Genomic DNA, 25252 nt, shown 5'->3' with positions numbered 1-25252 from the left:
TGTATTAAATTTGATCGTTGCCCTGACTAAGATGGCCGCCACATAGACACATCATGGCTTTGGGAGCCGTTTAAAAAAACTTTATGTTTTATAGTTATTTTCATCAAGGAAACAATCACAAATATCAGCTATAAGATAAGATGTGGCTCAGAATACTTATCCCCATGATTTGACAGTGACAACATTCTTTTGAACTTTCTCTATGTAGCATGATAGCATTTTAGCAACAGAAATAAAAATACACAACTAATAAGAAGAATAAATGCACTTATGGATATAAGAACTAAAAACACAACTGGAATAAAAATGAGGACATAATAAAAATGTGTATACACGATTGTACGTTTGAACTACCTTGCATGTCAGAAAAATAAACCAGAAAAGTAAATAAAAAATAAATAAAAATAAAAAAAATTGTAAACTTATGTACATACATATATATTTATTTTTATGTAAAAAAAAAAAAAGAGTGTGACTTGTCCAGGGTGTACCCCGCCTTCCGGGAATAGGCTCCAGCACCCCCCGCGACCCGAGACGGACAAGCGGTAGAAAAATGGATGCATGGACAAAAAAAAAAGTCAATCCGATTATGCCATGTTTTATTTAACAAATTTTTTATTCAGGTCGCCAATATGCATGGCAGCCACTGTGTCTCCTTGTATGGTCTTTTATCGCACATAGCTATATTGAGCATTTTACTTGAAGGGTTTCGATCAGGTAGGAGCACATAAAATATTTTTACCGGCTCATCAAATTCCTAGCTTGTATTACATCAATGTTTCCCACACACAAATTTATTTATTAATTTACAGTAACTTTAAAAAAAATTTGGTTTAGCGTGTTCACCCCCGCTTAAAAACAAAATATAATTGGAACGTCTGTAATTCCAACTCCAAACAGTAGATGGAATTGTAATGCAGCTTTCTAAGACACATCATACACATACCACAGCTGGCTTGTTGTAATGTAATGTAATATAATATAATATAATGTAATATAAATATAAAAAATCCAAAGCATCAAAAGTAAAAATCAAAAGTGAAAATGATGTATCAGTGATATACATAATTAATTCCTTTTTTGCCACTTGTGCCAGATTTTTTTAAACATGTTGAAGGCATCAAATTCCAAATGAGCTAATATTTGCTAAAAATAACAAAGTTTACCGGTTTGAACATTAACTATCTTGTCTTTGCAGTGTATTCAATTGAGTATAGGTTAAGAAGGATTTGCAAATCGTTGTATTCTGTTTTTATTTACGATTTACACAACGTGACAACTTCACTGGTTTTGGATATATATATATGTATATATATATATATAAAATGTTGTATCAGGACACCCCTACTAATTATTTTAGTGTGTGTGTGTGTGCGTGGGTGTATATATATATATAACTATACACACACACGCACACACACACACACACACACACACACACACACACACACACACACACACACACACACACACACACACACACACACACACACACACACACACACGCTAAACCAAATTTTTTTTAAAGTTACTGTACACAACATTGACATTCAACTTACAGCCAGAGATAGCGAAAAAGACACGAAAAGCCGCTCGTTTCATTTTTTTTAACATGCATGAGGTTTATGATTAATTATTCATCTAATATATATATATATATATATATATATATATATATATATATATATATATATATATATATATATATATATATATATATATATATATATATATATATATATATACACACACACACGCACACACACACACACACACGCTAAAATAATTAGTAGGGGTGTCCTGATACAACATTTTTACTTTTGATGCAAAACTGATATTGAAACCTTGAGTATTAGCCGATACCAATATTGAATTAAAAACGATATCAGCAGGAATCATACATACGTGTATTATTTTGTAGTGTGGAATGTTAGAAAAGGTTTGATCAATTGAAATGAGTCAAACAGGGAACAATGGTAGGTATGAAAAATATTAACATATATATTATTAACCGTCTGGAATGGAGTTATGCTGTCTTTAGGTTTAAATGGAGTTGTAAGAGTTTTTTTGGTGACACATTGTGGCCACAATAATTCATAAAGTTAATCTCATGGCGCAGTAAATTGAATGATGCGGACACGTTTGTTACTGGATACTTTCTAATACGGTCCTACTTTGGAGACCTTGCGTAAGTAATATACAACTATAATTATTTGATACTTGCTCATATTGACAAATGTGCTGTTTTACACTGCAATATTGTTCAACGATTATTACATATGTCTAGCTTGTGTGCTAACTGTTGTGCAGCTGCAAGCGCCTACAATGTTTGGTAAATGACCAACCTTGTGGGCTTATTGGGGGACATTTAGATGTTAACTGGCTGTCCAGCTTTGCAAAAGTAAACACGCTGCAGGTCTGCTTGTATCTGACATGATGTCACACAATTTACACTGCTACCAATCATGCAAATTACACAATGACATCATGCAGCCAAGAAACATTGCTGCACTCACGGTGAACATGTCTTGCTGGTTGGCCTGTGCATGAGGGTGTTCTGTGTTGCTCTGTGAGTGCTGCTGGCCCTGCCACTGCGGCCACACTGCCTCTGTTGCCCGGGAGGGGAATTGCGACTGAGAACCATCTGGAAGAGAAACCGAGTGGTGTGAGGTTTTCCCGGGAGATGGAGCCAATTGTGAAGAAAGCCTACCAAAACCGTTGGCGCTGATGGTGGCACGTGTGTTTATTGGTGGGTAATTTGTGCTGCTGCTCTGGCTAGGAGCTGCCCCTGTGGGCATCTGTCCAAAGGAACTGGTAGAGCTCCCTCCAAATCCAACCATTGACGCAAATGGTGGAGACATGGTCTTTGCTGCTTGGGGAGCCATCTGCTGCTGATTAAAAACACTGAATATTACTGCTGACACCAAATAAAGTACATTAGGATATGCTTCAAGTAGTCAGTGTACAGTGTCTATAGCAGTTTAGATCCCGTACCTGATTGTTGAACTGGGTTCCAGCACCTGTCCCTGGACCAGGCCATCTACCACCCGGTCCTCCATGGAGGGGGCTGCCAGTGTTGGAAGGGGTGACAGGCTGCGGGGCTCCATTTTGTCGGGACATCTGGGCCAACATCTGCCCTGCTGAGTGGGCTGGCTGTGGCATCTGTGGGGCCATACTGACCGGCCTACATGACATCATAGCGTCAATCAACATTCTACTCAACTTCTAGTGTATCATTTAAAAATAACACTTGGAGGGAAAGCAGGTAACAAGAAACTGTGTTTAAAGGGGAACTGCACTTTTTTGAAATTTTGCCTTACATTCACAATTCTTAAGTAAGACAAGAACACATGTGTTTTTCTTTTTTTAATGCATTCCAATTTGTAAAATACGGCAAGTACGAGGTGGCTATCAATGCAACTAATGGGGGTCTACTATTGCGCCCATAAAGTCCTCTAAACAATGCTCCACTTACATATTGTGACTTGTACATTAACCAAGTATTAGCGATATTGTTATTATAAGAGCTAACTCTGAGGAACTACTTTTAGTGAAGCCGTAATCACAGAGAGGTAACTAGATTATGCAGCTATTGACATACTGAGCTGCAGCTGCATCGCCTCTAAATTAGTGAAAGTAAATTCTAAATTATAAATCATGCCTCTCACCTGGATAGTAAGTTAGTCAACATTGACATTCAACTTACAGCCAGAGATAGCGAAAAAGACACGAAAAGCCGCTCGTTTCATTTTTTTTTTAACATGCATGAGGTTTATGATTAATTATTCATCTAAATTGTAAAATATAAAAATCCCATCAGTCGACATCCCAGTGAGAGCAGACATTGTACAGTGAGTGATTATTTATTATGTTCATAGTTTGTATTTCTTGTTTAGCACTTAGCAATACTGTTACTTGCTGGATCTGCTTATCCCTCAGCTTCAAAAACTTGTACAGTAGCTCATCCTTCTCATATTCAGGCTCAAAATTAAAAGGTTCTGGATTATAAGTAGTTGTTGTCTCTGATGAAGTCTGCCAAGAGTAGTAGTGTTGTTGTTGAAGGAAATAGCAAACTGTGTCTGTGAAATTAATACGCCGCCATATGCATAAAATGAGCAAAATACGTAAATACTACATGTGATTATGAATGTTTTATAAGGGCAATAGAGCAAATTTCATTAGCTCCATTTTTAGCTGACTTTTCCTAGCATTTATTTACAATATAGAATGCATAAAACAAAGAAAAACATATGTGTTCTTGGCTTACATAAGGATTGTGAATGATAGGCAAAATTCCCAAAAAGTGCAGTTCCCCTTTGAGGCCTTAATTTTCGAAAAATCTATTCAATGACTTTTAATGCTTTTTAATGACCCAAGGAAAGCCTGTATTTGCTGCAATTGAGGATTATTGACTTAGAAGAGTGTCTCTACAAGCTGTATGGAGATACAGTTAGCTGCCAGCCAACTCTGTCAATTATTCTGGTAGGAAGACTGAGCATCAAAATAGGAATCAATGTTTATAAATTTGGATGATCTCCGGAGGATTGGAATGTAAGACCTCGTTCAACATCGATGCCCGATGCCCAACCCTACTCCTACGCCGCCTAAGTCAGCCAGTGTCCACTGTGTAGTAAATAAAGTAACTGCAGGGTATAGTGCCCAAGTTACATTCTATGACTTTAAATTCTATATCATTCAACACAGACAGACGTCCTACCTGTACGCGTCAGAGCGACCAGCAGGGAAGTTGTTGACCACCGGGTAGGTTTGGGTAGAGGGTGTTGGGGTGGAGGGCATGCCCTTTGTCTGACTGGGGCTTTGGAAAAGGGAGGGGTACAGATCCGGTTTGTCAAGACTCTTGCTGTGGTCGGGCCCAGCCGCTGTCACTGGCTGCACAGGCATCTGAGGGAGACAAGAATAAAGTGACTTAACAGAATATATCCACTGAAGTTCAATATGATCACAAAAAAGGAAGTCATATGTATAAATCATGGGTGTGCAAAGTTTTGCCACTTAGGGTTGCACACTGAAAAATCAAAGCATGCAGGGGCCATTTTGAAAATTTTCATTTTCAAAACCAAATATAGAGTTGTTGTTTTTTCACTTTTAGGGCTCCCCTCAAGTTTGGTCTCGGGGACCCAGAAGGGTCTAATTCATAAAAATGCTAAACATAAGTCATACATATTGTATTCAATGCTTAAATCTCAAGATCAACTTCAGGTCTATGTGTCCAAGTAAAGTCCTTTTTTTCTTAATGTTTTATGCCCTTTTTTGTCAAAAGCCTGCTTATTATTGCAAACAATACCCCCCCCAAAAAAATATTCAAAGTGGAATATTTGGTGTGAAGTAATTGGTCAATAATTCATAATAACATTAATAATAATTCCTTATTATTTTTGAAGCTATGACAGTTTTCAAAAAAATAAAAAAATCCACTAAAATTCTAGGGGATCCAAAAGGCCACCTCTCAAAATTATTAAAAGAGGTAATATGCTTAAGCACCTCGATCAACTTCAGATCTGTCGATTATACGTTTTTATTATTTTTTTCATGTTTGTTTTTGTCAAAGAAAACAACAAAAAATATGCAATATTTTCCCCCAAAAATATTTTAAAGTGGAATTTTTTATGTAAAATAATTGGAGCCTTGAATAGGTCAATAATTCATTCAAACATCCATTGAGATTAAATATATATTTTTTCTGAGCAATGAGTTTTTTTTTAAATTAAATCGGATTTTTAGAATGTACTGCAGGCCGTTAAAAAATTACCCGCAGGCCGCAAATGGCCCCCGGGCCACACTTTGAACATAATAATCCCTGCATTCATTTGGTCTTACTTACTGACTATTCTTTACGTAACAACAAAAAGGAAGTGGGGAAAAATTAAAAGTGGCCGTTCTTAAAGGGGAACTGCACTTTTTTTGCTTATCGTTCACAATCATTATGACAGAAAGGAAACACACGTCTTTTTTAGGATTCTAAAGATGAAAAAAGGCTTACAAGATGGGGCTAATGAGAGTCCCCGATGTAGCCTTCAAAGTGCTCTAAACCCACCATCAACATTGTATATACACACTGTAAGTATACATATAATGTACTGTAGTAAGAGGCACATTCATAACAATATGTAATATGTACAATATTTACCATATTTTGGTCATTTTAAGCATTACCAGAGATTATTTCCTGGGCGCACTTCATTTCAGTGCCCATAGCAACTTCCGTCAACAAATGTGTTTTTCTACTTCCGATTACTATTTTTGGACAAATGAGGATTGATAACCTTATCTTTTTTAACCTGAATATACAAAGGATGAACTGCTGGTGATCAAAGCTGAGCGAGCACGAAGAGAGGGTGAACCGCCGGAGCAGATGGAAGCATAGAGAGTTAGGACCGTCGTGACTTGATGGTAGGTAAATGTGGAGCTGGCCAAACTATGCCGACAGAGATGCGGTGCTTCTGCTGCACTGGAAAGGCTTTTTGCATCTGGCGAGAATGACACTGCTCAAAGAAACTGCATCACAATAAAAGACAAAACTGTGTTTGCTCTAACAAACCTTTCAATGATAGAAACTTTTTTACACCTACCCAAAATCAGGGCAACTTGACCAAACGGACAAATATCCTTCAAGTAAGTCACTATATTATTGATTATGATACACGCAGCACATCATGCTTGTTACAACTATGCACTGTTGAGCTAGATGTGTACAAAAAAAACATGAAATGTGGGCTAATACTTTACAGGTACTGTAATATTATTGTTTATGTTTTTCAGTCAGTACAGATTGGTGTCCTATCGCATTGTGTTGTGCATTACAAACTCAAAAGCCATTCAGCTGCTGACGTACAAGATAGCTTACGGCTAATGCCGTAGCAAGGCGATGTCTTACTACGCTAGAAAAACAGTTCCTCAGTGTTCGCTCTTACAGCAACAATGTCGCTACGCTTGGTTATTATACAGGTTTCGGAACGTAAATTAAATTTTTGTGGCGGTTTTTGGGTGCAGTGATTTATCTGCAGAATGGATTGTTACCATTAACCACCTAGAAGGAGCCAATTGTTACAAATTACAATGCAAAACAACCCAAAAACATATGTGTTCTTGTCTCTCAGGATTGTGAACGATAGGCAAAATTAAAAATAAGTGCAACAGGTTCCCCTTTAACTTTACCTGGGAGATAGTAATGGGTCCTGCCTCGTACATGCCGTCTCTTGCTACGCCCCCTTCCACCTCAGCCTGCTGCTGTTGCTGCAACTGCCTGTCAAATGAAAAAAAAAGAGGATCAATTCCACGCCCCACTTGGTAAGTGACAAATACACGAGGGAACCCGCCACAAGACACCATAGCAACACAAAAAAAAGAGGAGAGGAAGGTGGAGTTATTTTTAAAGGACATGTACCGCTCCCATGCTATGACACCTGAAACACATGGAATTAGAGGCTAACAGACATGCACTATTCCGAACACCAGCAACACTGGAAGAAAGAAGTCGTGAGACATGTCTGTGGTGTCCCGTGAAGAAGATGCGACTACTATTTTCCTTGGCTAGGGACGGAGGAGAGTGACGTCCAACCTGCTCTCACCTGGTAGCTACCTGCCCTGGGCTAAGCACCACAGGGGAGGCCTTTAAGCTGCTCTGACCCAGAGAGGAGGGCAACAACCCGCTCGGGGAGGAGATGGGAGTAAGGGGCTCCTGACCTGCGTTTCTACTGCCCCCGGAGGTGGGATGAAGGGGGAGACAGGGATCAGTGTGAGGTTGATGGTATACAGTAGTGACTGGGGTTAAGCAGAGGCATTCAGAATTCTCATAAATTACACAGCAATGATTATTAGTAAGGTTCTTCATTATCTTTAATAATAATTCTTAATTAAACAAAGTAAAGATTTTACAGTAAAAGACTGGCAACCCGGGCGGCAAAATCTTATAGTAAAAAAAGTGGTTCTGTTTTTTAGGGCTGTGAATCTTTGGGCACCAGACGATTCGATTCAATTCTTGGGGGTAATGATTCAATTCAGAATTGATTCATAACAATTCTCGATTCAGTTCTATGAACAACTACATTCCTCCATAAAATGGATGAACTGCTTTGCTAAATTTCTTTATTTTAATTTACTTAAAAGAAAACTGGTTTTGTTTAATAAAATTCTACCCAAACATTTAATAAAGTCAAATACAAATAAGGCAACAAGAGAAGTATCCAACACTTCTTTTCTAAAATAAATCTGTACAGCAGATATGATCATCTACATAAACAATATGATTTGCCTCAGTGGCTGGACAGGACAGATTGAAAAAAATTAAAATAATAATAATTAAAATATATATTTTTTAAATTAATTCTTTTTTTAATCGCTTAAGAATCGTTACAAATAAGAACCGCGATTAATTTTTCCTTTTAGAGTAATGCATTGTAAAAATGACCATAGAATTTACGGTTAACAAAAAAAAAAACTGGCAGCTAAGTTGGCAGAATTTTATTCTAAAAAAAGAAAGAAAGTGGTATCGTTTTTAATTTAACAGTTATGCACTGTAAAAACGACTGTAGATTTTTTGGTAAAAAAAAAAACAAAGAACACCAGTAGCCAAAATTTAAAGACAAAAAAAATATTTATAACTAATTATATTTATAATTTTTTTTTAGTACTGAACAGATTCGGTACAAAAGTGTACTGATTTCCCACGTGCATGCATTAATAGTAAGAGACAAAAACGCCTCATGTCATGTATGAACTTGATAAACAAATGCAACACGGCTTTTGGTTAAAGGGAGTCTGGGCTCGTGACAGTGCTAAGGAGAAGCTAGAGCTTGAAAACACTCCAATTTCATTAATCACTTGGCCTTCCCGGTGAAATATGTGACGGACAAATTCAAGTGGATAAGACGATGTGTCATTGTTTAGTTTCGAGACGTGGGAGCTCTAAACAAGGAGCTAAAATATGCAACCAATAATGCCGCACTTCGGCCAATAAGTAACTTCACAAAAATGAAATAAATCGCGCTGTTCAAATGGTTGCTGTTACACATGTTTATGTTGTTGAATTTTCATAAAAACAAAACCTTGTAAACCCGGGGGCGTTCAAATGGTTGAAAATCTTGTCCATCTGCATAGTCGAAGAATGAGATTAATTATTCATTAATGACATGTGCGGTGGTAATTCCATTTTCATTCGTAATCTGTTTAAAGCTGGGCGATAAATCGATATCAATAAATATCGCGATAGACACGTAATTCATATCTATAAAAAAAAGTGTTCAATAAAATGTTCTTTTTTTTTTTCCTTCTGTGTCGGAAGAAACCGGAAGTTGCAAAGCAAGGTTGATTGCATGAACAAAGACACTCGCTCTCTGGTAATCGAGCAACGCAGGAAGTGATCACCAATCAGTGGGAGTGGCACACTAAGAGCCAATCAGGTAACAGTATTAACTATCAAGTTTGGTTGCATCATCTTGTTGTCTCGCGGTTGATTCTTTGCATGAAGTGAGAAGAGAAAGTACAAATGAAGAAAATGTGAATAAAAGAGGAAAAGTCACCTAGACAGTATTGCAGTTTTTTGGATTTTTTTAAAATAGACCGTAGTCAGATCAATGTGGTCTGTAAATGCTGCAAGGCACTCGTCCCCACCAAGAACGGTGATACCACACCAACTTAGCTTTAGAACACAGCTGTAACTTCTTGGCACTAAACCTGCAGAAAATAGTTCTTCTCAGGTTTCTCTAGGTTTACATTTTCACACTTTGCACTATTTCACTATTTACTTTATTAAGCATTTATTTCATATTCCTTATTTTTGCACCTTAATTTTAAGAGATTATTGTTAAGTGTTCAATGTGATTTTACAATTTCGTTTACATTGTTTGAGTGTTTTCCATGCTTGTGTTGACATTTCCTTTCCTTTTTGCCTTGATAGCTGAGGGGATTATAATCAGAGGAAGGTTACATTTGAAATACAAATGTAATATATTTTTCTCCTGGTCCTTATTTTGCTAAGGTCATAAAAAACAACAATAATCATCAATATTGACCGATATAAAACACTTATATCGGGATATCGCCCAGCCCTACATTTAGGTTACTTTTAGCTTTGGTAAAAAAACAACCTAAAATGTATAAAATATGTGACTTACTTGACGTTAACATTTGTGCAGATGATGTATTCAATCTCCTCTGAAAATGGGTTTTGGAAGGTGAAGGAGCTGGTTCTCATCCAAATCCACTCATTCAATTTGGAGCGGAATCTGAACATCACTGACAGTACTTGACCCTTCAGCTTCATGACCTGAAATAATAATATGAGCGACAATGGCAGTTAGATGATATCATAAACTACGGAATCTGCCAATAATTTTTTTCCAATACAGTATATACCAGAAATGTCATAACTCCATAAAAACTGAAGAAATACATATTGTTTATAAACTAGTGTTGCTATTATTACAGTAAAACACACAACATTGTAACAAAAACAACAAAAAAACATGGTATGTTTTCTGCACGGAGGTATACAGTTAAGTCGGTTTTGTCTATGTCAACAACCTGTCTTCAGCCACCAACTCATCAAGTCCTGGTGCTTGTTCCCATTCAAAGAACACCTTTTTTTGATAACCTTTACCCTTTTGGAAGGGCCTAACAGCGTTCCTCTTCACCGTTTTATATCGTGGTCCTTGTGTTTTGCTTAATACTAAAACATGCTCGCTTAAGAAGACATCGACATACATGCTTGACCACTTTTGTTGGTATCAAATTCAAGACCAAAAGTGGTAATTTCTATGCAAAGTGGCTCGGTTTACATTATGTTTTGTTGTATTGTTAACTTCCTCACTATTGCTAATCAGCATGAAACAGTGACATATTTACAGGTTTTACCATATTTACATATTGACTTCCTGCTCTGTGCAAAGTAAGCTTCAAAATAAAAAACAAGGCAGCAATAACATGGAGGGTAAAAATTAGGAGTGCACAATTTTTTTTTATGAGGAACCCCTCAAAGCAGCAACATGTGATTTTCTCAAGACAAACTGAGGCGACCTTGCCTTGTGCAAACATTCATGCATGCTCCACTACATAGCTTTGGCCTTGGTTTTGCTCGCTTGAACAAGATACTGTAAACACAAGGATCTCACCCAGTTTCTTATCTATCCACACAAAAACATATTATTCCCTCTAGGTTTAATGATGTTAGGGTGTACCAGATGCGGAGAGTGAGAGTAGACAAGAATGTGTGTGTGCCCAACACATAAAGCAAGTTAACTTTCGGTTTTGATCTCCGCCAGGGCAAGGTAGCAAGATGGACAAAAACATACGTGGAGAGAGACCATTATCAGTGAATGCTACGGACTAGGGTTGTATGGTATACCGGTATCGTGGTACTATTCAATCGAAATAGGTACTGTACCACCTTTGAAAAATACCAGTACTTTTCTTTCATCTGAATGCCGCTGTGCGGCGGTGACTACAGAGCTGAGGCCAGGGATCGAATTAAACCACGGCAACTGCGGATAGTGCCGCGACCGCCCTTGTCACTTGTCGTAATGCCCTAAAAAAATTACCAGCATTTACGAACATGCCGTGACCACCTTTGACTTTTTACTTGTTAATGGACTAGGGATGTAACGGTAAACGATATAATGACAAACTGCGGTAAAATTCTGGACGGTTAGTAATACTGTAAACTTTTTTATTAATTATCGAAAGAACGTAATTTATTAATGCATTATAAGCGACATTCCTCACTTCCTGAAAACCAGCAGCCGCACCTCCGAAGATGGCGCATGCTCACCAGCGTTGTTTGCAATGGCGTAAAACAACACACGGACGTCGCTCTTGAGATTTTGACCTGGTAGTAAACGGACAAAATCTGAAGTCTGGACGTATTTTGGTTTGGTAAAGCATGCTGAAGGTAAAATAATTGAGGAAGGTCGGCCCATCACCAGAAAATGCAGGAAACAAGTCCCTACGAAGGGAGGCAACACTTCAAACATGTTGAGCCAACTCCGGAACCAGCAGTCACAACTCCACGTCGAGTGCAAGGTATTTCAACTTGTAGCTCAATGCATCATGGAAAGTGTTTAAAAAAAGACCTACCGTACACTTCTCTTTTGTAAAGTAAATCTGAACAGCCGATATGGGCATCTACATCTACTATATGATTTGCCTGAGAAGCTGGACAGGACAAAAAAAAAAAAAAAGACCTTGTCATCGTTGGTCTGTCAAATACTGCAAAATATGTCCTGGACCAAAAATCACTTCATGTTCTCTACTGCTCGCTTGTGTTACCATATCTGAGTTATTGTGTAGAAATATTGGGAAACAACTACAAATGTACGCTTCATTCATTAACTGTGTTACAAAAAAGATCTATTAGAATAATACATAATGTTGGATATAGAGAACATACAAACCCTTTATTATTGAGTCAAAAATATTGACTTTCAATGATTTGGTAAAATTGCAAACAGCTAAAACTATGTAAAAGCAAACTATAACCTGCTATCCAAGAATGTAAAACAATACTTCTCAACTAAAGAGGAGAAATATAACCTTAGAGAAAAACTAACTTAAAACATTTGTATGCTCATACAACACTAAAAACATTTAGCATACCAGTATGTGGCATTAAACAATGGAATGGATAAAGCAAAGATAAACAAACAACTACTGATATGATCCAGTTAAAGAGGTTGTTCGAATTAATAGTGCTTACTATAAAGAAGAAGCATTATGAGAAATACCTTCAATCTTATTGAAAATGTGATATTCTTCATCTCAGTATGTTTATCATGATTGAATTAATGATCTATTAAAATAACTTCTGTATTAATCATTCACTGATGTAATTGTGTTACAAAAAGAAGACATTAAATGAACGTATGTATTTGGCAACGCTCTGAAGTGGGAAAGGGATAGGATTAAATAACATTTGCTTTTTAATACTCCTTTTTGGACATGATGTAAAGAGAAATGACAGGAAATTGTGTGATGTATTATACTACAAGTGTGTTCATGTTCGAAATAAACTAAAAAAAGAAAGAAAAGAAAGAAAGAAACGTTCTTCTAGTTACACTTAAGTGTTACATACAGTTACTTATTATTGGGCGGCGCTGTCGATGACAGCGAGTAGTGTGTACACACAACATAAACTGCAGCAGAGCAAAATGGAATTCTGTTTGTGTGTTTTGTGCTGTTAATGACTGCTGCTACTTTACGTTACTTTTAAAACTTAGTGTTAAAAACAAATCCTAGCAGAAACACTGCAACGTGTTTTGTTTTTACAAGTGTAACATGTGTGTGTGTGTGTGTGTGTGTGTGTCAGTCAGATGATTATAATAATAATTAGCATCTAATAAAAATAATAATATATTTGCTTTTCCCTTATTTACAGAGTGGGCATGCAGCGGGCAAGTTGGATGCCACAGTTACATCATCTACCAACATCACATACAATACCTGATGCCTTCCAGAAGCAGCTGCTTATGCTCCTTTGTCAAAAAAGGCAAAAGACCTCACTGCAGTGCTGTCATATTTCATTGCCAAACTTTCAAATAGTTGAGAGGTGTTCTCTGATATGTGTAAGACTAGATCTCTCATATATGAACACTATTGTTGTATACTAGGACAAATAATGCAGTTACATCTTACGGCCATCTTTCAAATTTTTACATTAATTTTTAATTTATTTATTTAAGTTAATTTTTTGCCATATTACTAATAATACTGCTTATGTTGCTTTCATATGCACATTTAATTTCTACTTGAGGTACATGTAACAGTTATCTACAATAATTTTTCTTCAAAAAAGTTCATCATTTTGAATGTTTTATTTGTTTTTTAAATAAAACTTAGTTAAAAGATTTCAGTATAAGTACTTTTTGAACACATTTGAAAATACAGCCATAATAATGATTACCATGATAATTTTGGTCACAATACCCGTGATAAGAAATTTTCATACCGTGACATCCCTATAATGGACAATTGTAACGTAATTAATTTGTCGAATAAATTGATAAAAACACTCCGACATGACTTTTTTTCTTACATTTTCAACTGTTTAAGACATCACATAATTAACGTTAATGGGTATAAACAACATGGGCGCAGCCATTTTGGAAGCGTGTGTCCAAGGTTAACCGATAACGAAAACAGCCGAGATTTTCCGAGAGATACACTAGTTGCATCAGTGTCTGGATGGACATCAGGTGTTCGGTGAATTTACGTAGGTCAGGCAGCTCTCAAAATGCAGAGTAAGGAACAAATTAACAACTTCTTTAGGTAGGTTAATTTCATAGTTTAAATGGAGTGCTAAATTAGTCGATCGTTTGTCCTCGAAACTCAGCAGTTCTAGACCTGTTAATGTTGTTTGTGCTGTATCGTGAATGTTTGTTTTGATTCCTGGCTGTCAACTACCACGTGTGTAACACACATGGATTTGTTAAATTTTTTGTAAACGTTGAACATAAGTCGTTGATGTAAACAAAGAACAAAGAAATGAAAATTGCATGGCATTTTATATATTTGTTTATACACAACTTTACTAAAGTTTACTACAAGTTCGGTCATACACTATATGAATCAAATGTCAATTTATTGACATTTGATTATTTGTATATCATACACTTGTATGTGTGTGTGTGTGTGTGTGTGTGTGTGTATATACAAATATGCATGCAGCTTTGGAGCCTCTGCCTCGAAAGAAAATAATGTTTGTCTTGGTGCCCTAAAATATGAGCTCTCCTTTAAGGCAAAACTTGCCTTGACCTTAAAAAGTTAAAATTCCAGGCATGTGAGGCGCATGATGTTGTGTGTCAAAACGTGCACATAAAATGCATACAAACTAGGGATGTCCGATAATGGCTTTTTGCCGATATCCGATATTCCGATATTGTCCAACTCTTTAATTACCGATATCAACCGATACCGATATCAACCGATACCGATATATACAGTGAAGTGAAGTGAATTATATTTATATAGCGCTTTTCTCTAGTGACTCAAAGCGCTTTACATAGTGAAACCTAATATCTAAGTTACATTTAAACCAGTGTGGGTGGCACTGGGAGCAGGTGGGTAAAGTGTCTTGCCCAAGGACACAACGGCAGTGACTAGGATGGCGGAAGCGGGGATTGAACCTGCAACCCTCAAGTTGCAGGCACGGCCGCTCTACCAACCAAGCTATACCGCACAGTCGTGGAATTAACACATTATTATGCCTAATTTGGACAACCAGGTATAGTGAAGATAAGGTCCTTTAAAAAAAAAAATTTAAAAAAAGATAAATACATTTTTTTTAAAATTCTTGAATAAAAAAGAAAGTAAAACAATATAAAAACAGTTACATAGAAACTAGTAATTAATGAAAATGAGCAAAATTAACTGTTAAAGGTTAGTACTATTAGTGGACCAACAGCACGCACAATCATGTGTGCTTACGGACTGTATCCCTTGCAGACTGTATTGATATATATTGATATATAATGTAGGAACCAGAATTTTAATAACAGAAAGAAACAACACTTTTGTGTAAATGAGTGTAAATGGGGGAGGTAGGTTTTTTGGGTTGGTGCACTAATTGTAAGTGCATCTTGTGTTTTTATGTTGATTTAATAAAAAATTAAAAATAAATTAAAAAAAGAACGATACCAATAATTAAAAAAACGATACCGATCATTTCCGATATTACATTTTAAAGCATTTATCGGCCGATATCGGCAGGCCGATATTATCGGACATCTCTAATACAAACCAATACCATCGTGGTGGGGAAGAATGGCAAAAAACTACAATTCTACTGGTTAATAAATAATAATAATGGATTAAGTTTATATAGCGCTTTTCTAGACACTCAAAACACTTGTTACACCTGTCCTGCTGCTCTCTCTTTACTCGCCCACTCAATCACTGACATCACTCAGCCAACATGTTGCCATTCTCGCAAACACATTCACAGCTGCCCTGGGGTAGACTGACGGAAGCGTGGCTGCCAGTTTGCGCCTCCGACCACCACCCATCATTCATTCACAAGTGTGAGCGGCACTGGTAGCAAGTGTGAAGTGTCTTGCCCGAGGACACAACGGAAGTGATTTGGATGGCAAGAGTCGGGGAGCAAACCTGCAACCCTCAAATTCCGGGCACGGCCGTTCTACCCACCACGCCATGCCGCCCCAATAAAGAGGGTGCGTGAAGCGCAATATGGAGGTATTTGAGCTTCAAAACTAACAATAAAGGTGATGCTTTAAACCGGTAGGCGCCGCTCTGTAAGGGTTGCTTTACGTCTTTCCTGCTTGTCGGCTCCCAGACAGTGGTCGAGGAGCGTATGGCCGATGTTTTGATCGGGGGTTACACTGGGTCCGTAAAGCTCCGCTCTTTGGTGGAATGACGAGGCCGTCGATTAGTTACAACTTGGTCACTTTATTTATAATTCCCACAGGGCACAACCGGACATCCACCATGCTATTAACACTGCTGCACATGCTACCACTACCTCTCCTTACTTGCCCACTCACTTACTCATGTCACTCACCCCACATACTGCCATTCTTAAAGGAACACACACACACATACGCTACTCTCACAACAGCTGCTTTAAAAAACGCCTCACCAAATGTGGCGATTAGTATTACCACCTTTGTTTAAAATTTAGGTAAACATTTAAATAATAAGCAATCAGAACTGCACAAGGAGTTTAAATTGTGACAGGTATAATGTAGTTGTTACATCTGTCCTGCTGCGCACTCTTTACTCACCCACTCAATCACTGACGTCACTCAGCCAACACGCTGCCATTCTCGCAAACACACATACAATATTCTCATAATATAGTTAATCAGCTCCCCTGTTGTGCACATGTAGATACGTAGCCACACACACAGCTGCTTGGCTTGATGCCAAATTTAAAAGTGAAATTACAAAATTTTGTAACAAACTCCTACAATTTGTGTTTTATCTTTAATACATGTGTTTTACCTGCTACATGGCTTATCTGTGTAGATTTATCCATAGTCTTCTTTTTAGTACTAATTGTAGTAATACTAGTAATTGTATTTTTCTTAAAGCACAGACCAGGAGTGGCAACCATATTTCATGAATAATTTATTATAATGTCAGTAAAACTTTCTGTTCTATTCTAACCTAATCTTTTATTATGGCAGACTATATGTAATATGGAAAAGTGTTCTTTGAGTGCAACAAAAAAAACAATGTGTTTAATGCCTTTTAATTTCTATTTTAACCTTGTAAAATTGTTCTTTGACTGTGAATGTTTAATGTAGTGTAAAATATTCTGTTAAAATAAAGCTAATATTGACGCTTTTCGTAGTTCCCTTTATTTGGAAAAGTATCGAAAATTATCGATATACATTTTGGTACCGGTACTAAAATGTTGTTATCGGGACACCCTACTCCAGACTTTAGACAGCTTAGTCCTCTCTACAGCGCTGGCCCCTTTTTTGTAGAATAAATTGTTAATTTTCAATTCTAGTCCATCCATCCATCCATTTTCTACCGCTTGTAATTTTAGTCACTTCTGTTTATTCAGACATCCTTAAAATAAAAGAATCTGGGAGGACCCTTCCCTGTAAAAAGGAGGGTCCCAATAATTTCTGGGTCAAGTTCCACATCTGTGTGACTTTTAACAAGTCACACACAACAGTGCAGAGAGCAGCAGGAAGCGATCAATACAAGAAGTAAACCTCACTGCTTTACAATCGACTTTTTACCTGTTGGAAGCTATCTTGAAGTAAGCCTTGGTCTTCAGGATGGGCGAGTTCAAGAATATTCTTTCCCAGCAGCTCCTAAAAGACACAATATTAGTAAGCTTCTCGTACACAAACACAAACAACTCGAATAAGAAGCGCTGTGCGGCAGAGCACCTGAGGCTGGTAGCTGACGGCTGCCACACAGCGGTGGTCTACAAAGGTGAAGATGCCCTGGCAATTGTGGCGCGAGATGAACTCTACTGGAACGCTGATGCTGTTGACATCTGTGTCACCTGGACAGCAGGTCACCTGAAGTGGGAGGATGCAAGTCATATATATATATATATATATATATATATATATATATATATATATATATATATATATATATATATATATATATATATATATACACAAACAGTATACACACACACATATATATATATATACACGCACACACACACACACACACACGCACGCACACACATATAGAGAGACAGACAGACAGACAGACAGACAGACAGACAGACAGACAGACAGACAGACAGATAGATAGATAGATAGATAGATAGACAGATAGATAGACAGATGGATAGATAATACACAAGCGGTTATCCAAGCAATATTTGATATACAGTGGAACCCACTTAAGTCAGACCAACTTAAGTCCTGGTCCACCGTGTTCTTATCACCCCAAAAAAAATGCCCTAAGACCACATCGACATACACGGTCGTCCACTTTCCGACACAAAATGTGCGACCCCAAAGCACAATTTATATGAAAAATGGGTTGTGTGTTGAAGTTAGGGATGTAATGATATAAACATATGATTTCATGGTTATCATGACCAAAATACTTAGTTATCATTATGATCGCAATATTTATTGAATGTGCTCAAAACGTATTCATACACACACTGAAATAATTTGACCAAGTTATTTTTTTTAAATAACGCAAAGCCCCCATTTTGCATGTTTTGTGCTTTTTATGCTTCACTGATAGTGTTTTAGTCTTAGTATTTTACCTGTTTTAATGTCTGAGCTTTTATTGTTTTAAATATTGCTTTGTACTGTAGCACTTTAATATTCATTTAAATGAAAAGTGTATAACGAATAAAATTTATTATTTTTATTTATAGCAGGCGTTGTGGCATACTACTCTGTTCAGCAGTCCTTGAACGCACCATAAGACAACCTCCGTCCCGTATTCCTCTGAGTAAAGAACGATCACTCTGTAATAAGAGAGCACCACTAGTAGGTTCAATGTGCACACTTGAATAACTTAGTTGCAATGTTTAAGTTTATATTGAGGTACGTTGTTTCTTAACGGGGAAAGACGTTACTGCCTCTTGTTTTCATGTTAGCTTTGGCGGGCCGAATATGGACCAGCGAACATCACCCAAATAGGCTTGATGAAACCATTCAAACTGGGGTTGTTCATGTATGCAGTACTCCCGCCACCCCGCAAGGGGCAACGGCCAAGCATTTGTGTCACAATAAATCAACAGTAGGGTGAGTAGAAGAAGATGGCACTATGGACCCAGAATTTTTTTTTTTTTTAAATTACGAAAATGTTACCATTTAACGCCGACTGGAAAACAAGTATGAATGTATTGAAATTGCTGACTTTGTGATGTCTTTTGTATTCGTGGTCCTGTTGTTTTTTTGGCAGTTTGACTCGGGCAATCAAATCTCTTTTAAAACATGTAGCCCTGAGTTTGACCAGCAGAGGGCGATTGGGCTTTGTGGCATCCTACTCTGTTCAGCGGTCCTTGAACACACCGTAAAGACACCTCTGTCTCTTATTCGTCTGAGTATAGAACAATCACTTTGTACTCAGAGAGCTTGTAGGTTCAATGTGCACACTTGAAGATCTTAATTGCTCAGACAGCAATAGGTTTATATAAGCTTAGATTAGGGCTTGTCCTTTACTGTGAATGTCTTTTGTTTTCCTGTTAGCATTTAGGCTCATGGCACCAGTCAGTTTGTGAATTTATAAAAGTGCAGTTATCAATCACAATCAATCAGTTTTCAATCATTTTAATTTAAAACGGTAATACTAACCTTTTGAAGTTTTACCGCGGTTATCATTAATACAGTTTATTTATCATTATTACCACTATGAAGCGAGAACAGCAACATAATTACTGTCTACACACAATCTCAAACTAGAATTACTTTCTGTTCAGTGCAAAATCAATACCAGTACTCGACGAACCAAATTTTGGTACTTTTGTTTGTGTTAATAAATGTTAAATGTTTGATGATAAAATGTTATTTTTTAATGTAACATTTAACCATGAGATTATTGTGATAACTGTACCATCCAGATGCTAAATCTTGTTTTCTTTGCCATTTGAGTCTCATTTGCAATGTAGTTGCACTTTAAAGACATTAGATGGTAGTACCATATAGGGTATTTATATTATGTTGTCTAACTAGAAAGTAGCTTTTACAAATTGTTTATACTGCAAGTATTGTGCTTATTACCCAGCAGCTGTTTGATTGTACATTCATCTTAGTTGTAGATTTCATTACCAAATTTGGAGGTGTTGAAATTGCTATGTAAAATCGCTAATGCTAATAGTAGCCTGTCTATGCCACATCCAACGTAATTTATCATTAAGCCAGCGCATTTTGGAAGAGTATAGCCTTATTTTATGTTTGAGCATTTTTTACCAAGCTTAATTTACTTTGTTGGTGTTGAAAATTGCAACATTACTTAAGACGAACTTTGATTACCTGTGTAGTCAAGTCTGCGTAGCGTCAGCATAACCGCAGGTTGCTCATGCTTCTGTAGTTAATATTTTTGCAAATTTGCGGTAGAGCATCCTAAAAGTGTGTCAGTGTTTTCCAAGCCATGGATAACAGACAACTTGCAAAACCTTATGAAACCGTGTAGTCACGAGTTTGGCCATGAAATAATATCCTGTGGTAGATATGGCTGCACTTGAATGTTGAAATGAGTTTATGACATTATTAGTTACAGTATTTCTACCTGTAGTCTGCCGATGGCAACAAGGCAGTAGCGACTCCCCTGATTGTTGTCTGGCTCGTTGTCTGATAAGGACACTCCTAAAAACAGGAAATGTGTCAAAGCACATTGTGTAAAAATACCCAAAGCACGTGATGAGAAAGGTTTTACCTGCAGGCGGCCAGGACTTAATGTAGCCTGTACAGTGGACCACAACATACTGAGGTTCTCCTTCTTTTGCTGCACCCAAACCATTTCTACATTGAAGCAAAATTATCAAATAGTGGCAAATTCTAAACACTAGGTCACATTACTCCTGACAGTCTTGGCTCTAGTTACCTGTTTCTATTCCTAAGGAAGTTTAGCCTGTTCATGGACAACGGTTCTACAGGACATGTGCCACACCTGCAAATAGAATCGGACCATGAACAAATGCTGCATTCAGGCACACTTCTCCAATGTGTCAAAGCGTGTCACACCTCATTCTACATATGAAAGAGCGACGGGCTCCCATTGTCATCCTGGCCGACGATTGCTGGCTTTCCTTCTTCACTGTTCCTGTCTTCAAGTCCAACATTCTCCCTTTTTTCAAAATAGATCACCATTGGGATTTTTGGAATGATTCCTTCACACAGTTATGTTTTATTACTGTGTGCGTCTTACCTGTGTTGTTCTCTGCAGAGGACAGCTGCTCCCTCAGCTTCTCCTTGTCGTCCGGGTGGAGCTGGTCATAGAGCGATGAGCCTAGCCAGTCCGACTGTGACTGGTTCAAAACGGGCGTCAGAGAGTCCGAGACGTATACGATGCGGCCGGTCTCGCATGACACCACGAACAGGAAGCCGTCTGCTGCCTCCAGTATGAGGTGCTTTAGCTCCTGCATAGAGAAGGCATCAAGTCCGGCTGGTGATAGATTTGACCAATTCACATGTTTTTATCTTGCAACTTATACTGAGCGAGTAAACCATTTAAAGTCAGGATGTTCCGATTGGGGATTTATGCTGCCGATTCCGATCATACACGGGTGAGATCAGCCGATACCGATCGCATGTATTAACTGTGAATTTAAAAATATATATTTATTGGAAGAAAGTGCAATTGGTGTCAATAACCTTGGTATTGACACCAGCAATTTATGGATGATCCCCGCTCCATTAATCTACTTGTTAATTTCCTGTTAATAGTTTCTGCTATAACGTGCTTCTACTAAAACATCTTAAACGTTACTTCAGCACTTATTTTTTCTTCTGTTGTTTCTAACTAGCTTAGCTATTAGCATGCCTGTTCCTGCTTGCTCTTGGTGTGCAAAATGTTTAGCTTCGTCTTAATACTTGATAAGATATTAAGAAATGCAGTTTATTTGCTGTAATGGAGGTGATTATTATCAACTAAGGGGTGCGACTCCACACTGTGTATGGAGATACACAGTTAGGGACTAAAAATAAATACAATATTAACCAGAGGGGATCAACGTTTGTGATCAGCATTGAGAAGCATTATTCAGCATTGGCAATCATGTACTTTTTTAAAATGCATCGTCTGATGTTGAACGTTGGCCAGTCGATCGGGACATCCCTTGCTTAAAGCTCACACTTAACGGACTGACTAAGCTCACAATGTGTGTATGTGCCATATAGGCCTGGGCCAATCATGGATAAGTCAATAATTCTATCAATTAACAAAAATAAACTTGATATTTTTGCCGGCATCGATAAATTGCCAATGTTTGTTTGTGTTTGTTTTCTTCGTCTCTTGCTTCCAAACAGGGTGCAAGGGGTTTCACTCTGTGCATCGCTCGTTCAATAGCAGAAATAAACATACAGAGTGAACCCTCAGTCATCCACAATCGTTGTCTCTAGTTCAATATTTATTTAAGTGTTATTTATGTTAACAGAGATTAAGAATACATTTTTTATTGTTTGTTTACTTATTTAGAATAATTAAGAGTTATTTACCTTCCAATTACAACAATCAATACACTAATGAGGAATACAAGTTGTTTGTGTTTAAAAGGGTTATTTGCATTAATATTATTATTATTATTAAATTGGTCTAAACATAATGCTGACAATAATGTAATTTAATGGGCAGTGATTTGTGGGAGAAAATAATAATCCAGCAAAATGTGTGATCTGCCCAGGCATAGTAATTGTCATCGCTGTTGCACTCTAGTCCAGCAGGAGTCTGTAATGTGTTTCAAACTGTTGCTGATTGTCAATACTGTACTGTACATACTGTAGGCTAGCGTGTTCATAGCTTTTGCAGGTCACTAACAATATGGATCCCATCATTGTACACTGGTTCATGCACCAGCAACAGAGACATGTCAGCTAACTAATGAGATGCTCATTTCTCCAATTATTACTGCTAATTACCAGCTGGCAAAATAGACATAAAAAGAGAGATGTGAGATATTCTACAAATTTTGCAAAGTAGACATAAAAAGAAAGGCTGATTAATCGACGAAGTCAAAGCCCATGGTACACAAACACGACATGCATGGGCCAACATAGACGTGTCATTCAATAATGGGATTGCTTTTTCCATTGCTTATCAATCATAACTGGCACCTTGAAAAACAAAAATACATACATGCAAGTTAACGCAAATGTGCATGCAATGTAGACTTGCCACATAATCAATTTTATGGCTGCAATGATTCATTGATTAATTAAATTATACAAAATATTTGATGTATATAAAGACATGCACCTGGGGATAGGTTGATTGGCAACACTAAATTGGCCTGAGTGTGTGAATGTGAGTGTGAATGTTGTCTAACTTTGTTGGCCCTGCGATGAGGTGGCGACGTGTCCAGGGTGTACCTCGCCTTCTGCCCGAGTGCAGTTGGGATCGGCTCCAGCACCCCCCGTGACCCCAAATGGGACAAGCGGTAGAAAATGGATAGATGGATGGATGGATGTGTTGCTTTGATTAATTGTTTAATGAGTGTAACTAATAAAAATTGATAACATTCAGACTACATGGAACTTTAAATATGCAGTCATAGTTTTTGCACGGCCACTGCAAAAGAGCGCACATTAGAGTGGTGGTGTGTGGGTGCTGTAAACTGTGGTGGCGACATTTTTTTTTTTTACTTTTACCAATGCACACATGATAAAAGTGTAATTTCAATGTTGATTATGTGCATTTGTTGGAAAAAAAGGTTATGGCAAGCAGAAAACTCGTTACTTCAGTTATTTTCACAAAATACGCATTGAGGCTATAAAGTGTTTTTTATCCGATTAATTGATGAAACAAACAAACTAATTTAATAACTAAAACAATCGATAGCTGCAGTCCTAGTTACTATGCTGTAGTCTAGGGGTGCAACGATTCGTCTTCAAATAGACAATAAAATTTGTCACCAATGAATGAATTTGTCGACAATAGACTTAACGTCATCACTCGTGTTTTTCTGGGGGAGAAACGAATCCACGTGGTTGCTCAAACAACAGCCCGGGTGAAAACATCACAAATCATGAATACCTTGCTCATTTTGCAAAGCACATCTTGTTTTTATAACAGTACATCTGTGACACGCGAGTATTTGAAGTTAAAGTTAAAGTTAAAGTACCAATGATTGTCAGCGGTGGAATGACATCTGGATGATGCGATCTCAACTCGGTAAGATTGTTAGCTTGTTACCTTGCTAGCTAGCTAACAAGTGTGAGACAAAGTTGTGTGAAGAATAGGGCAGACACTAACGATTGTTATGATAGTCTATTAGTCAACGATTACCTTAATGATTAGTCAACTTGTCAGATAAAGCGTACACATATTTAATGGCTCTAATTTTTCCATCGACTTCTAAATGCAGCTTAAGTTACTTTAGGCATGTGATTATTAACAACAAAGATGACTAATTCATCCATAAATATTTATTTTTACTGTAATTGTGCTGCTCATTCAGCTGTTACAACAATTAAAATGACTAATAAAATGTCAATTTAAAAGAAAAGCAAACTGCTAGAAAAACAAACAATTAGCCTTTTTTATGTATTTAAAAAAAACAGAATAGCAGCAATGAAAACAAACAACAAAGCACAAAATCCAACTTCCTCAAAAAGAAAATTTTTTTGTGATGTTTAAAAAGCTGCACACTGATATATTGCCTATTGATTAACTCTTGGCAGTTTTAGCACTCTAATAGACTCTGTGTGTAGAATTATATATTTGATTATTTCTTAAAATGTTGGCTATTTAATAGATTGTATGTTTAATCTTACGATACCTCCACATTGGTGCCTGTCTGTCTGTATGTGTGTTTGCGCGCGCGGTTATTGTGCCCTTTTTAATCGGCATTGCAAATTGACACTGCTTTAAAACGTACTTGAATTGATGTAGACAAAGTTTTGCTGGCTGACTTTGGCTAAAATGATAGTTATTTTTTACACAACTTCGTCTCACACCTGCTAGCTAGCTAGCAAAGCATAAGCTAACACTCATACGGAGGTTGAGATGCATCTTCCCTTCGAATGTCCGACATCGAGCCTCCGCTTTAAACGCTCGCGTATCACAGATGTACTGCCATAAAAACAAGGTTCGCTTTGCAAAATGAGCAAGGTATTCATGTTTATAA

The 25252-nt window shown here is 37.3% G+C and overlaps 1 protein-coding gene across 5 annotated transcripts in view; it reads right to left on the bottom strand.

Moving 5' to 3' along the window:
* Positions 1-25252, bottom strand: part of arnt (aryl hydrocarbon receptor nuclear translocator) — a 46069-nt gene that overhangs the window by 3528 nt on the left and 17289 nt on the right. Inside the window, exons 6-19 of one of the 5 annotated variants that reach the window (XM_062029681.1) lie at positions 21337-21547; positions 21153-21255; positions 21013-21078; positions 20845-20930; positions 20698-20774; positions 17874-18008; positions 17721-17795; positions 10134-10285; positions 7590-7712; positions 7177-7264; positions 4718-4902; positions 2995-3184; positions 2711-2888; positions 2517-2644 (exon numbers count right to left, since the gene is read on the bottom strand). In XM_062029681.1, the coding sequence (XP_061885665.1) occupies positions 2517-2644; positions 2711-2888; positions 2995-3184; positions 4718-4902; positions 7177-7264; positions 7590-7712; positions 10134-10285; positions 17721-17795; positions 17874-18008; positions 20698-20774; positions 20845-20930; positions 21013-21078; positions 21153-21255; positions 21337-21547 (1797 nt within the window). Of the gene's footprint in view, positions 1-2516; positions 2892-2994; positions 3185-4717; positions 4903-7176; positions 7265-7589; positions 7716-10133; positions 10286-17720; positions 17796-17873; positions 18009-20697; positions 20775-20844; positions 20931-21012; positions 21079-21152; positions 21256-21336; positions 21548-25252 lie in introns of all 5 variants that reach the window. The other 4 variants (XM_062029679.1, XM_062029678.1, XM_062029682.1 and 1 more) reach the window with 4 other exon arrangements.

This window comes from Entelurus aequoreus, linkage group LG20 (assembly GCF_033978785.1).
Source record: "Entelurus aequoreus isolate RoL-2023_Sb linkage group LG20, RoL_Eaeq_v1.1, whole genome shotgun sequence".
Lineage (NCBI taxonomy): Eukaryota > Metazoa > Chordata > Actinopteri > Syngnathiformes > Syngnathidae > Entelurus > Entelurus aequoreus.
The sequence above is the reverse complement of the archived record's forward strand: the minus strand, read 5'-3'. Positions and strand labels throughout refer to the sequence as shown.